General features: G+C 42.6%; 1 protein-coding gene across 30 annotated transcripts in view; it reads right to left on the bottom strand.

The window, feature by feature from the left end:
* Nucleotides 1–15,657, bottom strand: part of LOC307025604 (ankyrin-3-like) — a 163,024-nt gene that overhangs the window by 94,920 nt on the left and 52,447 nt on the right. For all 30 annotated transcript variants that reach the window (XM_079660402.1, XM_079660404.1, XM_079660395.1 and 27 more), the window contains exons 2-3: nt 1,236–1,337; nt 416–514 (exon numbers count right to left, since the gene is read on the bottom strand). In XM_079660402.1, coding sequence (XP_079516528.1) covers nt 416–514; nt 1,236–1,337 — 201 coding nt within the window. The remainder of the gene's footprint in view (nt 1–415; nt 515–1,235; nt 1,338–15,657) is intronic.

Here is a 15,657-nt window from a genome sequence, read left to right as displayed (position 1 = left end):
GCGTTGTCAGCTACGTTGTCCAGTTAACTACGCAACAGATATTGGGAATCAGAATTCATTTTCTGAATTAGATTTAGTACATAAATATCTACTTGAAGTACTTTATTTCTACTTTAAACGTACAAAGAGCTGCCAGCTCCAGAACAGGAAGTGGTTGTAGATACATCCTGATTCAATTGAATTTTCTTTGCTACGTGAAACTACATCAGTGTCATTTAATTAAGATTATGTGGGAAACAAATAACCACAAGGCCAAATGATTCCTTCATCAGTTCACCAAACTTCTCCGTTTACACGCAGCCATTCATCTCCTTTCCTGCTGCTTAAGCAATGTGACTTTGGGAAGGAGCTGACGCAGCACTCTACAGTATGTGAAGGATCGAGTGTGTTTGTGACTCCTGGGCAGCACACACACCTTGGTAGCTGCGTCCACGTTGGCGCCGTGCTTGATGAGCTCAGCCACCACCTCCACATGGCCCTCCTTTGAGGCCAGATGGAGAGCATTTAGACCATTCTGGAGAGAAAGAAAAAGAGAGAGATTAAACCCTTTTGTTTGTCTTTATTATGAAAAGAATATTAATCCTGTTCAATCTTCTGCTCTTTTACTTAGTAACACTTTAATGCATCAATAATTATAATTAAAACATTTCATATACAGTTATATGGTTATGAAAGTGGGCCAATATGCATAATGAGTACTTTTACTTTTGGTACATACGTTTATTTTGATGCAAATATTTCTGTATGTTGCCGGACTTTTACTTGTAACAGTAAGTATTCCTACACTCTGTAACTTCTACTTTTACTCAATTACGAGATCTGAGTACTTCTCCCACCTCTGGAGCATGTTAACTCTTGCTAATAAGCAGAAGGCGTACAGCTACTCGAGGGCTTCTATTAGTTTTGCAGGTAAGCCTTTTTAGTTAAGAACCAAACGGTAGATAAATGTCGACCTGATAAGAAATGTGAAAAGATCACCAAAGTTATTCATCTCGTGAAATCATTAAAGAAGTTTGGAGCTAAGCGCAATAGTGTCACATGGAAACATTGTTTATAGCCATTTATTCAGGAGCCAATGCAAATGTGGGAAAGTGTTTTTTGTCATTTTAGGTGAATCACCACTTTAATGCCCCACAGACCTTACTGGCAGCTATACTGTTATAGTACAAGATAAAAACAGACCACCATGAAGTGCAGGTAGACTCTTGTTTCCTATACGTTATCATGCTTCCCACCTGATTGCAAATATTGATGTCGACTCCATTCTTCAGGTAGTCCAAAGCTTTCTCGAGGTTCCCGGCCCGAGCTGATCGCAGATAACAGGCATTTATATCCGTCTGCAGGACACAGAAAGGAGCATGTTGTCATCTTTACTTCACAAAGGTCAACGCAGGTACAGGAATACCAAAGAAATTTGTATGTTAAATTAGTAAACAAACCATAAAGATTTTGTTCGGGTTAAGTGAAAAGAAAAAAGCGTTAATTATTTAAAGACAGTAAGAGCTCAGAGCTTATTCTAAGCTAGTTATTATTTGGGATGCTTAGTCAGAAGCTGATACTTCATCCATGTGAATCCCTGAAATTAGAGATAAATTGAATAAATCCTTAAAGGCAAGTTTGTTATTAGCTGGAGAAAAAAAACATAGGTTAGAAAAGTTAAGAGTGTTTTTCAAAAGCCAAGAAGGCTGCTTAATCCAAGCCAATGTTGATAGGAAGGTTATACAAGGTAGACACAAGGAATGCATCAGAATATTTAGATTTAAAAAAGGAACACAAACAGGCCTAAAAGCAGACCATCAGTGAGTCCCTGATTTCATGATTGCAGTGCAGAGCTCCTGTGAGCCACACCCAGACGTACACAGTAACACAGGAGGAGCACTCTCCAATTACCCTCTGCTCATGTGCCTATTAACCTAGCAACCCACCTATTCTCTAGAAAGCATATACACACATAAAAAGGCTCTTAGTTCTGCAACTGGGCTCATTCACAAACCCTCTTTCACAAGTCAACTCTAGCAGGGAGCTGAACATATGGTCCATTCATTTACAGAAACTACAGACAGTCAACATATTATACAAAAGTTTCAGCTGTATTTATGAATAGATATTTGTCCAAAAAGAGGGTCATTCTCAATCAAAGTCAAACCAGTAAAAGATAGTTATCTTTGTAGTAAAGATAGAAACAACTATTTTATTTATTGAGTTTCCAGGGTTCAGTGGCGACATTGGGACTGATTTACTGAACAGATACAATAAACACATCTGGAATGTGCTCCTGGAATACTGCAGCCATAACAACATGAAGCCTTTGCATTAAAATAACTTCGGCTTTGTGGGTAATTTAAATATAAGTGCTACAGACAGTCCTGTCATGCTCACTGCACCATGATCTGTGTTGTTGTAGACAGATTGTTGGCTAAAGCTGACAGCTGAGCTCATTTCCCGCTCACTGAATGGATGTTATCTGGGTTCATCATCATCGAACACACACACACACACACACACACACACACACACACACACACACACACACACACACACACACACACACACACACACACACACACACACACACACACACACACACACACACACACACACACACACACACACACACACACACACACACACACACACACACACACACACACACACACACACACACACACACACACCAGAGTGTTTTCTGGTGTCAGCATCCAAAGTGAGACAAATGTAACATTTGGGATATTGGGCTATATAAATAAACATTGATTGATTGATTATTCTCAGTGAGGCTTATATGAAGTATCTATTTTTTGGTGACTTCAAAACATAATTATGAATGTTTCTTTACCATGGACATCAGAGATAACAATAGATCACAGCCAATCTAACCAAATTAGGAAAGTGGTATATTTAGCCACAAGTTGATAGACAGACATTATTTTTCACTTATATTGCATAACTTGCAATATTTAAGGGACTGAAAAGTGGTTCAGACTTACATTTGATCAGACTGATTGCATAATTATCTCCAGCCTGTAAGAATAAGATGCTAAGTGCACAAAGAGTGGAAGTACACACTCAATGAAAGGTGCAGCAAACTAAAGGACTTGAATCTGGCCTTCAGTGTCACAGCGGAAAATGTTGTTTTGGTAACAAATAACACCAGCAACACAAGTGGAGGAAAAGACCAGCAAACGTTTCTTATCCACAATCAAACCTTTGGTGGGTTTCTGTCTTATGAAAGCTACGCGCGGTGTGAGGAGGCGTGCTGTGGAGGTTCTCTAAACCCTGAGAGGGGTTGTAAGGCACCATGCCAAGCCTTTTGAGTCCAAAGTGGCACCAGGCTCGACCGCTCATAACTCAGAGCATTATCAGAATACCAGTTTAAAGCATCACGCTCTGAGGGAGCCAAAACGCACAGAAGTCCAGCTGAGAATTTGCCAATCCACTGATAAAACCAACAGCTGCACATCAGATTTGTTCATCACAATCAAACTAAAGATAGAACTGAAGATATACATATTTTCTTATCTTTTTCTGTTAAATAAAATAAACCATTTGAATATTTTCCTCTTTAAAAATACTAGTTTCCTGATTAGAACTGCGGCAAAAATAGATGCAAACTCACTTCATGACCCAACCTTTGATTTTATTCAGAAGCATGTGTGAGCCCGGTTTTGTAATGCTTTACAGCCTCAAGAAAAAAGTAAAAATAAGAATAAAAACATTATTTAGGCAGCTAAAGAGAGAAAAGGGAAGGCATATTGCCACTTCAAACATACATAAACGTATTGCTGAGCAACAACAGACAGTACAGTATGCAGGTACAGTAGTGTTAGGTTAAGAGCCCATAAAAAACATTCAAGTAGAAAAATAGAACCAATGAAAGTGTCTTCCCATTGAAATGAATGCTCCTGCTGTGATTCCTGCCATCAACTCTTCCCCTGTGTTCATCACCATGCCTCTCAGGTTCTCCAGCTCTGGTGCTGTGCCACATTAGGTTATCAGTCTGAGCCAGGAATGCATTTGTCACTATGTTGTTTATCAGATTAATATCCTAACGTCCAAATTAGTAAGTAATACAATTGAAGCAATTCAACCATTTGAGAGCAGCTATGATAATCCATTGTGGAGGCCATGTAAAAAAGCAACACATGTGGTTTTAGACAGACAACAAGACAATTTACAGACCAAAATTTGGGTTTTTCTACCATTTCGATATTTTTGGACATTAAGGACTTTGACCAACTTACATTCGAATCAATTCATTGGGGCCAAAATGAACACTGATAGGAAAAAAAGGCCGCAGATCAGTAAAGCTAGTTTGAATAATATCTTGGTTGTTTGCAGCAGCAGAGTTACAACTTGTGTTCTCCAGTGTAACTTTATTTACCCATGAGAGATATGCAAAGAATGCTACAGTGGCTCTTTTTCTGGAACACGCTCATACAGTTACGCACATTCCAACATGGGAGCTGCCCCCCCGACCACCAACAACAACGCTGCGGGACGAGCCTGTTACTCATTCATATCACCAGACAGACTGAATGTTGTAGTGAACAGGACGGCCTTTTAACTGAATTAAAAATCACATTTCTATCAAACTAATTTCAACACTATAATACATTGAATGTAATCCATGCTAGGTTTGATTTGGCATATCATACAAATGTGGCAAATTTCCAGCAAATATCTGAGGTGACTATCAATGAAATGACTGCTTGGCCCCCTGCAGTAAGTCAGTGATGATAGCTAGCTTTTACTGCATACAGTATATCACATATCAACATGTTCAGGGAGACCTTTTCCAATCACAGGGGCTCATAAAGAGTCTGACTTTCTAACTAAGTGGATTAACTTATCATGACAATTAATTAATTCAAAGCAACCATTTCTAACATCAATCTCTCCCTGATTACTCAAAACGTTATTATGACGTTCTCCGTATTTGCAATGTAAGCCCCCTCGTCCACTGAACAGTATTCTACAGTTCTCCTTTTGTGCTATTTTGTCCCTGTTTTCCTCTAAAATTTATATTTGAGTTCTTTCCTTTTGCTCCTTTCCCTCTATTTTAGAATCAATGGCATTCCTTAGTTCTTCTTATTTGCTATTTTTTCCCTCTTTTCCATTCAATGTTATCTTTTAGTTCTCTTTTTTAACCCTCCTTTCCCTCTAATTTGTCTTGTTCATTTTTTCTCTTTTATCCCTGCATTCCACTAAATGTCCCCTCAGTCCTATTTTTTTCGGTTCTTTTATCCACCTTTTTCTCTAAATGTTATTATTTAGTCCTTTTTGTTCCCTTTAAATCCGCATTTCCCCCTAAATTGTACACTTCAGTTCTCCCTTTTTGCTCTTTTCCACATAAACACAGAGGATGCACCACTGTCCAAGGTCAGGTGCTTCCACACACATCACTGTGCGACATGAAACCACAACACTGTATATACAGGTTCATACAAACGCAATCAGCAGAAATGTTTCAAATGTTGGTCCAAGTAAAGCAGTCAGGAATGCAAATAAGCATTCACACACACACACACACACACACACACACACACACATACTGCAGCAGAGTGGTGCAGCACAGTTGCCACTGCCACCCGTACCATCAACGACCCCTCAACGTCTCACCTCACCGCCACAACATCACTAAATCCTACACCGGCTGTAAATTCCCCAAATCCTGTTAGCATGACTCAACGCAGCAGGACAGGACAGTCTGTTTACAGTCGCAGAGCTCCATGACTTTACAGTAAAGTACACACGGTAGAGACTTACTTCAGCCAAATAGTCTGCTGCCTCCTCCACTGCCATGTTTCTCAGCCTGCTGCTGAAAGAGTGAAACCTGAGCACTCAATTACTGTTGCAGCTAGCCATAGCCCTGGAAGCTAGGGGAGAGAGGGATGGGGGCAAGAGAGGAGAGAGGAGGAGGGACAATCTATGGGTGAGTGAGGGTGAGGGAAAGACAGAGAGAGAGAGGTAGGGGCATTATGTCACAGCTAAAAATACCTGGCTTGCAGTGAGAAAGTCCAGAGCATGGTGGAGAATGGGGGGGGAGGGAGGGGTGAGACAGGAGAGTTTCCGGCGTTAATCTCACACCAACTCTCACTGGAACAACACGGGATCAGAGGAAAATGAGTCTGCCAGCCACTTGTTAAAAGTAGAAAATAAAAATCAAAGTTTCCTCCTTCTGTAGTCTGTGCTTTACTTTAGGGCAGATAGGAGGGAAATATTACATTGTACTGCCTATTACTACTTACCTTTTAGATTTGATCTGAAAAAACATTTAATTATCAGGTTTTTCAAACTTTGCCTACTCTAGACTATAAACTAAATTAAAGGGAAATGTATCTTTTTTAATTATCTTTTTGCTAATTGTAATAATAGTTTTGTTCCATTTTTTTTTAATCAGAACTTTTTTCCTCTCGTTCAACATCTCAAAACCCACCAGATAAATGTTGTGCATGTAATAATTTACTAATAACATAGTTACTGTTTACACATAATTTAAAAACTGTTTTACACTATTGGCTATTTATGTTATTAGCGTTGTTTAACAATAAATACATTTTAAATGTAGCAATGAAAGTGGCCCTATTACGCTTCTTTGGGGTTTTCCCTTCCTGTAGTGTGTTATGTAGGTTTCTGTGCATGTAAATGGTTTGCAAAGGGTCAAATCCCAAAGTTCCCTCCAGAGGGAGTTTCTCTCCAACACACTCCCCCTGCCTGAAACTCCAGCGGAGTCTTTCTTTGACTTTCGTAACAAACTGACATCCGTACATAACGCTTCTATTGGCTAGCGCTCCAACACATTGTATGTGATAGGCGAAGAGGTGGGACATCTCTAAGCAGTTGACCAATCACAACAGAGCCGGCCAGCTAACCAATCAGAGCAGACTGGGCTCTGGTTTCAGACAGAGGGTGAAAAGAGGTGCTGCAGCACAGGCAGTATGAGAGTAATAAAGAGCTTTTTGAACATTAAAGCATAAATACAAATATGAAACCTGACAATTAGCATAATAGGGCCCCTTTAAATTACATTTTTGAAATGACGTGTTAATATTCCATAAGCTTTTCCTTACCTCTTTCAAATTACCAAACACACACACCTACTAGTTCTCCCTAGGAATTATATTTCCACTATTACCACTACTATTGGCAGTTATTACATTAACATTCTTGGCTCTAAAGACTCAACCATTAGGCTGATTACTCAACTGTATTCAGTTTTTCAGAATATAGCTCCACAGTTATGATCCTATCTGCGTGTCTGTGTGCATGAAGGGAATACTCCCTGACATACGATATCTGAATCCACCATCCCCTACATGGTTTACAGTAAATACAGAGACAACTGCACGCTAAATAATCTCCAGCAACCCATGTAACTGTACCCGACTGTGGAAGTAAAATCTCTTCTAGTCTCCCTCTAGATCAGGACCAGCAAGCCAGGATGTAACCAGACACATGCTGAGCCATAAAGGACGGATTAGCAGGATCTGGATTCCTCAGGTATTTAAGATGCTAACGGCAACAGCTAACCTGGTAGAAGGATAGCCGGTCAGCCTGAAGATGACCTCCTCAGTGAGAGGAGCTGGTCAGTACTGAGGCTGTGAGTCAGAGCTTATAAGGTGGTGAAGTTCACATCAGTGTCACAGTCTTGAAATCAAGTAAAAGCCTATTTGTTAGAACTGTCCAGCCTACTGTATATCACACATACCATTAGCTCCTTCATATTAAAAGGACAAAATATGCAGTTTTTTCTTTCGACAAATAGAAGCTTTTCAAAACAATTACAAATCGCTACTGAAAATCACTTTTGCGATTTGACTGGGTTATGGTTAAGGTTTGGGCCCAAAAACAACTCACTTGGACTTTGCGAAAGATGCCGGTTCAGTTTAAATAAAATAAAAACATGTTTGCTTGTTCATTAGTTGGGTCTAGAACCTCAATTCCGTGACCATTCTTCTGCTAAGATGTTTTGACACTTGATTTGACATCATTGGACCTTTTATAAAAAATATAGACCCAAGGTCCCTCCCAAAAATCCCGGCAATTTTTGCTAGAGGGCCAAATCCAAGATGGCTGCTCGCGCCATCTTAAAAAATTAACTTTTGAACCAGAGCGCCTAGAGTCATGTGTAAATGCACTTTTTGGGGTAAGTCGGCCACAAGGATTCAATTTCTGACATCAGTTTGGTGCGATGACATCGTTCGGACCCACAAATCTAAGATGGCCACCATCCGGTCGAGAAAATATACACGTTTTGAACGGGAACATGCAGGATCACGAGGTACCGGTCACGGCAGTAGAACAAGCACTCACTGTTATAAACTGAAGTATATATATGTACTATATATGGGGGCGGAGCTTCCTACAGGCGATATAGGCGTTTGCCTAGAGCGCCACCCAGAGGGGGGCGCCACAAATAAAAAAAAAATAAAAAAAAAGTTTGCTTGGCGCAGTTTTGGCTCTATATCTGCAACCATTATTTAAAAAAAATAAATAATAATCTAACATAAGGGAAAATGAGCCAAAAATCTAAAATGGTCGGTCGGTCTAAGAGCCTCAGCTTTAAGTGTTCACAGTCAGAACATGCTAGAGCGCTGTGCATTGATGGGTATCTGTCAAGTGTTTTTAAAATTGATCGTTGAGGAAAGAAAGACTAACGTTAGAGAACTGTGAAGAGGCAAAAGCCATCGGGGCGCAGTATAAAAACAGAAGAAAAGAAGAAGAAGAGAAACGTGCCAAGTTGAAAGGTAGGCTATGCCATTTTGATTGTATTGTCAACATTAGCGAATGGATCATGTAATCTTGCTAGTTAGCCAAGCCAACGTTAGCTAGCCAGCGTTTGTTATTACCATTCAGTAGAAACTGTCATAAGGCTATTTTTGTTGTGTCATGAAATAGAAATATTAGTAATAATAACAATGTTAGTTTTGGTGTAGCGAGCTACACGTTAAGTTTACCTCAGAAAGCAGATTGACTATCCGAGTCAAAAATTTGCCAAATTCAACCCTGTCATAATGTGCGCTAACGTTAGCTAACTAGCTCAGTGGTTCTCAACTCCAGTCCTGTTGAATGTTTTCGTTCCAACCCAGAACTAACACACCTGATTCAACTGTTCTAATAAGATAGTCATAGCTCTTGATTAGTTGAATCAGACCTGTCAGGCTGTCCAAATGCTTACTAACTAAATAATAGCTACATTTAACAAATGGAAATTATTCTTAATTTCTTATCTGCCCCCATATCAATATCTAATACGTAGGCCTACTTGTGTTTCTTATAGGGATTCATGAGTATGCCGCACGATATGGATCATAGCTTGTGACAATGTCCAACATTCCGTGTATCCTGCAGTGTGGAAGGGTTTGCAGCAAAGCCACCGATGCCATTACCTCAATTGAAAAATGGGACACTCTAAAGAACAATACAGAGTTATGGAGCGGTCTTGACAAGTTCGGAGACGTCCATACATCCATCGACTGGGATACAGGTCCCGTCGGACACTGTGTCCATGATACATGTAGGTTGACCTTATGCAATGCCACAAAACTGGAACAGGCCAACAACAGACAGAAAAAACGAGTTGTCGATGAATGCCAAGCTCAGTCTTCGTCTACGTCTGACATTAGTTCCACAGCTGCAACTCCATCTTTCAAGCGGCTGCGATCTAGTCTAGGGCTGATACACGATAAAAATAAATGTGTGTGGTGTTGTAAGACGGAGTCGGCAAAACATCCAGAATCAAAGTTGGTCCTGATTTCGTACGATCATGCATGGGCAGCGTTCAAGAGCCATACGGTGGCTCTGGAAGATGAACTAATGCGCGACAGAATCAACTGTCTGATCAATTATGCAGCTGATCAGCCGTATGCACTTGAGATCAGATATCATCAAAAATGCTGGTTTAAATATGTTCGTAACTACCAGAGAATGAGTGAAGATGACAAACTTCCCCACATGCACAATGTCACTCTCCGTGAAGCTCAGACAATTTTCTTTGATAACATCAGAACAGTTATCTTTGATGAACATGAACTAAGGTCACTGCAGAGCCTCCTCAGAGATTACAGCTCTATCGTTTCTCGGTATGGATTCCCAACATCTGGAGTCAAGTCATCCTACATCAAAGATATCCTGACCCGGGAGTTTAAGGACAAGATCGGCTTCCACTCTCGCCCTCAGAGAAACCAGAGCGACCTAGTCTATGACACATCTGGGAGCGGTTCATATGTCGAAGCAGCGATCTCCTCTATTGGTGTCAGCAGTGAGCAACTGGTGCAAAATGTGGCTGCGCGGCTCAGAGATGATGTCAAGTCCATCAAACTCGTCCCATGGCCTCCACGAGTCGAGGAGCTAGAGGAGGAGGAGGAACTCCCGCCTCTCGTTTTGCAGTTGCTATCGGCTTTGCAGGGGAAGCATGGGGTAGATCTGTCTCCAAGCACACTTTCTCTCACCTCTCTCATCACACAGTACATTATAAAGCGACCCACCACTACCGCCATCAATGCCACCGTCACCCTTCACGGATTGACTCGTAGCAAGGAGCTTGTTGATTCGTACTACAAGCTGGGCATGGGGATCAGTTACCCGAACGTGCTTCTGCTACGTGATGTTTGGACAATGCATGACCTTGAGCGGTGCTCGGTCTGTCCGGCAGAGATCGCTGAAGGGGACCCAAGCATCAGTATCATCGACAATGACGATTTTCGGAACGATACATTGACAGGAGGAGGTACTTCACACCGCTGTAATTTGATGTTTCTGCAACGCGAAGAACGTCTTGTACATAAGCATGAGGCAAACACCCAGGATGAGCAACCGCGGATCAAACATGCCAAGACTGTCTCGGACGTGCTGACTGAGAAGGCCTCTGAGATGCAAACGGTTATGCCATATAGGACCGTCAAGCGTGGCGAACCTCCGATCCGTCCTAAGCCTACTACTGTCTCATCGAGTACTGAGCCTCAGCGCCAGCGAAGCATTATTCATGCCCTTGCACGTGCTGATGTGAATGGTGACCGCCCTGTTGCAGCCGAACAGAATATCCCTTCGTACAACGGGTTTCACGCTGGATTGAATATGTGGCAGGACAAAAGCAAGGCTTATTTTCATACATCTTACAATCAACCGCCCGACAAGTCAGTTGTGAAGGACGTCATGGACAAGCTGGTTACCATCATCGCAACTAAGCACATGCCCTTTGCCTTCTTAGTTGGAGATCATCCCGTGTATGTCCTCATCACCCTGCTCAAGGCCGAAAACCCAAGCAAATTCAGTGCCATTGTACCTTTTCTTGGTCCCTTCCATACACAGTGTGTGATGATGAGTGCCATCTACAAGCGGTACAAAGGTAGTGAACTAGGTGAAGTACTTGTCGCGGCTGGAGTTATTGCCGATGGCTCCGTCGATCGTGCACTGAAAGGCAAACATTATAAGAGGGGGCTACGCTGCTTGCGACTTATGTACGAGGCCCTTATGTGTCAGCTGATGAAGGAGAACCTCGGGCCCGACCTGGCTGATGAGACGAGGGAGAACCTTGACATTCTGAGAGATACGAGTCAATCCGAGGAATCCCGCGCTGATGCTCATGTGGCACTAGAGAATGATGCTGACCTCAAGAGCCTTGTCACCAACATGTTCACCCACGTTGAGGCCAGTGACATGGCAAACTACTGGAGGGATTTCCTGTCCATGACAGACGCGCTCATGCAGAATGTACATGCGGTCCATATATGCAACTGGGATGAGTATGTGAGCTCTCTGCGTGCGATGCTGCCATGGATGGTAGCTTACGACAACAATAGATATGGGAAGTGGCTGCCAGACTTTTGGGCGATGTTGACAGCTCTCCCTGCAGATCAGGTTGCGTTCCTTCGTACTGACTTCACCCAGTCCATCACAGGCAACCCCTATTCCAACATGGCCTGGGACATGTGGATCGAATGCACCATGAACAAGGGTAGCAAAATGAAGTCTGGTTGGCTCTCTATCCTACAGAATGAGAAGCAGCTGCTGGTGCACTCCAGAAATGTGAACAATGTGGCCCAGATCCGGGCAGCTCACAATGCCCTTGCAAACCGAAAAAAGACAAAGAGGAAGCACACGGAATGCGGCCCCAAACGGATGCGAGAAGATGAGCAGTGTGTGCAAGACCTGGTTGAATGCATGCATGAGTTTGACACCTTCCCGTTCGATACGGCCTCAACCACCCTCCGTACCTTGCAGTCGGCCATGCCCGCCTCTGATGAGCTCGTTGCAGACTTCAACTCAGCCCATGCCGCAGGGGAGAAGAAATTGACCCACTTTTTGGAAGAACGGGTATTCAATAAGAATACCTCTCTTCATGCACCCGTCCCTCTGTGCAAACGATTGACGTTTGCGAAGGCGTTAAGCAAGGAGAAGCCATCAGATGAACTCAAGGCGAAAGCTGCAGAAATGGAGCGAAGCGCCCTCAAGGCAATGATAAACCTGGTTGAGGGCAGTCAACTTGTGAACCTCCCCGAGTTGCTCGAACATCGTATTGTCGAGGAGTGTGTGCCATTATTTAACTCCAACGGCACCTTCAGAAAGACACAGAAGAGCATGCTCGTGCAGAAGATCTCTCTGGAATCTGTAGATCTGCAGGAATCATACATCGCTCTTGTGGACATGGGCATGATCTGGAGGATGGCAACTCCATCAGCAGAGGATCGGCGGACGCAAGATGGCAACCCATACAAGTGGTCGGACTATGTCCACAAGCTATCATCTATTATCCTTGCACGCCATCATAATGCTCACCGTATCATATGTGTGAACGACCCGTACGACACAGCATACTCGACGAAGGATGACGAGCGAGACCTGAGGGTACAGGGAAACACACATGTGCCCAACACCTACATGAAATTGGGTGACGCATTCCCCACTGCCAGAATGTTCAAGACGCTGCTGTGTAGCTCCAGCAACAAGGGGCGGCTGCAGAAAATGATATGCTGCTACCTGACCGATCTTGCACAGAGTGTTGATGTGGAGATTGTCTACTCTGTCGGCTCCCACTGTACCAACTTATCAACCCAACAACCGATGCAGAACTACAGCTTTGACCAGTCTGAGGCTGACACTGTCCTGTTCTCCACCTATGTAGTTTTGCGCGAGTCAGGCTACAGTGGTCCAGTTGTCATCGATGCCACTGATACTGATGTATATGTTGCGGCAGCACTTATCTCACAGCAGCTGCCAGGTATGCTCTGTATCAAGAGGAAGCAGGAAACGGTACGCTGCTGTGACATGACAACTGACATGATGGCCGACTGTATTGTGCAGCTGCATTGTATGACAGGCTGTGATGCAAACTCAGGCTTTTACGGCAAAGGTAAGAAGTCTGTGTATGACCAGGTGGCGAAGAGCCCTGTTGCCCGACAACAGCTCTCGCGATGTGGAGATAACCTTGCCCTGACAGAGGAGGTGCTGGAGCAGCTCTTTGCCTTCACACGTAGCATCATCTACGGTGACAACAAGAGCAAAACCATGGCTGAGGCCCGTGCTGCTAAATGGAGGACCATCAAAAAGAAATCCTTCATCCGTCTCCCTCCGGATGCCGACAGCTTGCGTCAACATTGCCTCCGTGCCAACTACCTGGCGTATCTGGTGCGCATCCATCGCTAAAGCACCATCCCTCACCAATCGGACATGGTTGGGAGCTGGTTGGTGGTTGCTGTCGCCCTGTACGTCACACGCGACCCGCACTCCCGATGCATCTACCTGCACCAAGGCCAACTGAAGAGGGACAGGAAGATGAGGAAGATGAGAGCGATGATGATGACGAAAATCGAGTTGCTGCTGTCCAGAGAGGCGATTCATCGGAATCGGAGGATTCAGAATGTAGCGAGGCAGGGTGCTCTGATTCAGACTGATACGGACTCTGTGTCATATTGATAAATAAAAAAAAAAGCAGAATTGTGTTTCATTTGTGTTATTGTTCAAAACTTGCCATTTCTCGAGGCAGCATTTTTGCGTTATTACATGTTGTTTGAAGTGTTCTCATTTGCTAACTAGTCAAGTTACAGCTAATAAAAGTATTTTATTTGAAGGTTAAGTAGTTGTATATCTTGTCATACATTCTTATTTCATGGTAAAATATTAATATGCAGATTATTTGCTTATAAGTCGATCAGTACTCAAAACGTGTGTAATTTCTCGACCGGGTGGCGGCCATCTTGGATTTGTGGGTCCGAACGATGTCATAGCGCCAAACTGATGTCAGAAATGGAATCCTTGTGGTCGACTTACCCCAAAAAGTGCATTTACACATGACTCTAGGCGCTCTGGTTCAAAAGTTAATTTTTTAAGATGGCGCGAGCAGCCATCTTGGATTTGGCCCTCTAGCAAAAATTGCCGGGATTTTTGGGAGGGACCTTGGGTCTATATTTTTTATAAAAGGTCCAATGATGTCAAATCAAGTGTCAAAACATCTTAGCAGAAGAATGGTCACGGAATTGAGGTTCTAGACCCAACTACATCTTCCAAAGTAACAATTCAAAATTAATAAATGCAGCTTTGACTATGTCATCACCATAGATGCAGAACACACAATTGAGATCATGAGTCTCAAAACAACTATTTGTTTATTTAATAAAATGTTTAAAGCAAACAGTTTTTCAAATGTTTCAAATGTTCACGCTATTCTTCATGCAATGCATTTAAAAAAAAAAAAAAATGTTGGTTCGATATTCATTTGTGTGATTTCTCAGTAACTTAATGATTAACTGAAATAAAAATTGACTAATTGATATCAAATTAACCTATTACAGTTGTTTGGTTATTGCCTGTTATATTCCAGTGAGAATGTGTAATTGTATTCAAAATGTGTTATTCAGTCAGAAAAAGAGCTGACTCATGACTGCAACAGATTACAGGGTCAATGGCAGTCACAGCCTGTAAAAGTCTCCTTGAGCCTGAATCCTTCCAATCACTTCATGTCCGCCTCGCCGGAGAAATCATACATAAAGATACACTCACTACTCAGTTTGTAGGCACTTTAGCATCACACTCAAGCATCCAAGAAATCAGAGAATCATTCAGTGCTTTGATACCCTCATTACGATCATTCATAATGCTGTTTAAAGTGGACTACAATAAGATTTATGGTCTAAGACAGGGGTTCCCAACCTTTTTTCCCAAGGGCCCCCCCAAATGACTCCTGTTGGAAGTTGCGCCCCCCCCCACCCCACCCCACACACACACACACTAGGGGGGGGGGGGGGGAAGTATTTTGTTAAAGGAGGATGAAAGCGTAATTAAGGAGCACTATTGGAGTGACTTTGATGGTTATTGGACTCAGGATTAATTCATTTGGATTCCCGCTGTATGAAGAAATTAAAGGACGGCGCAAGTGGAAACAATTCACAAAGGGATTCAACTGTTTAAAACACATGCTCAAAGTAAGCCGGGATTTTCCGTTGAGTTTATGTGGATTCAAAAGTCGTAAATAATCTACAAAATGGGGGAGACCGATCTGATCGGAGCAACTGTGACAAATAATCCAACATGGACAATGACTATGTTTTAAAAATGCGCTTATCCAGAAAAGCCTGGTTTGGACACTTTACGGGCAGAAGAAACATTTCTATTAAAGAAACAATTATACATTTCTGTCTTTTTATGCCTTTAATAGCTACT

This window comes from Notothenia rossii, assembly GCF_949606895.1.
Source record: "Notothenia rossii genome assembly, chromosome: 11".
NCBI classification, from domain to species: domain Eukaryota; kingdom Metazoa; phylum Chordata; class Actinopteri; order Perciformes; family Nototheniidae; genus Notothenia; species Notothenia rossii.
Note: the sequence above shows the minus strand (reverse complement) of the source record. Positions and strands in the feature narration are given on the sequence as shown.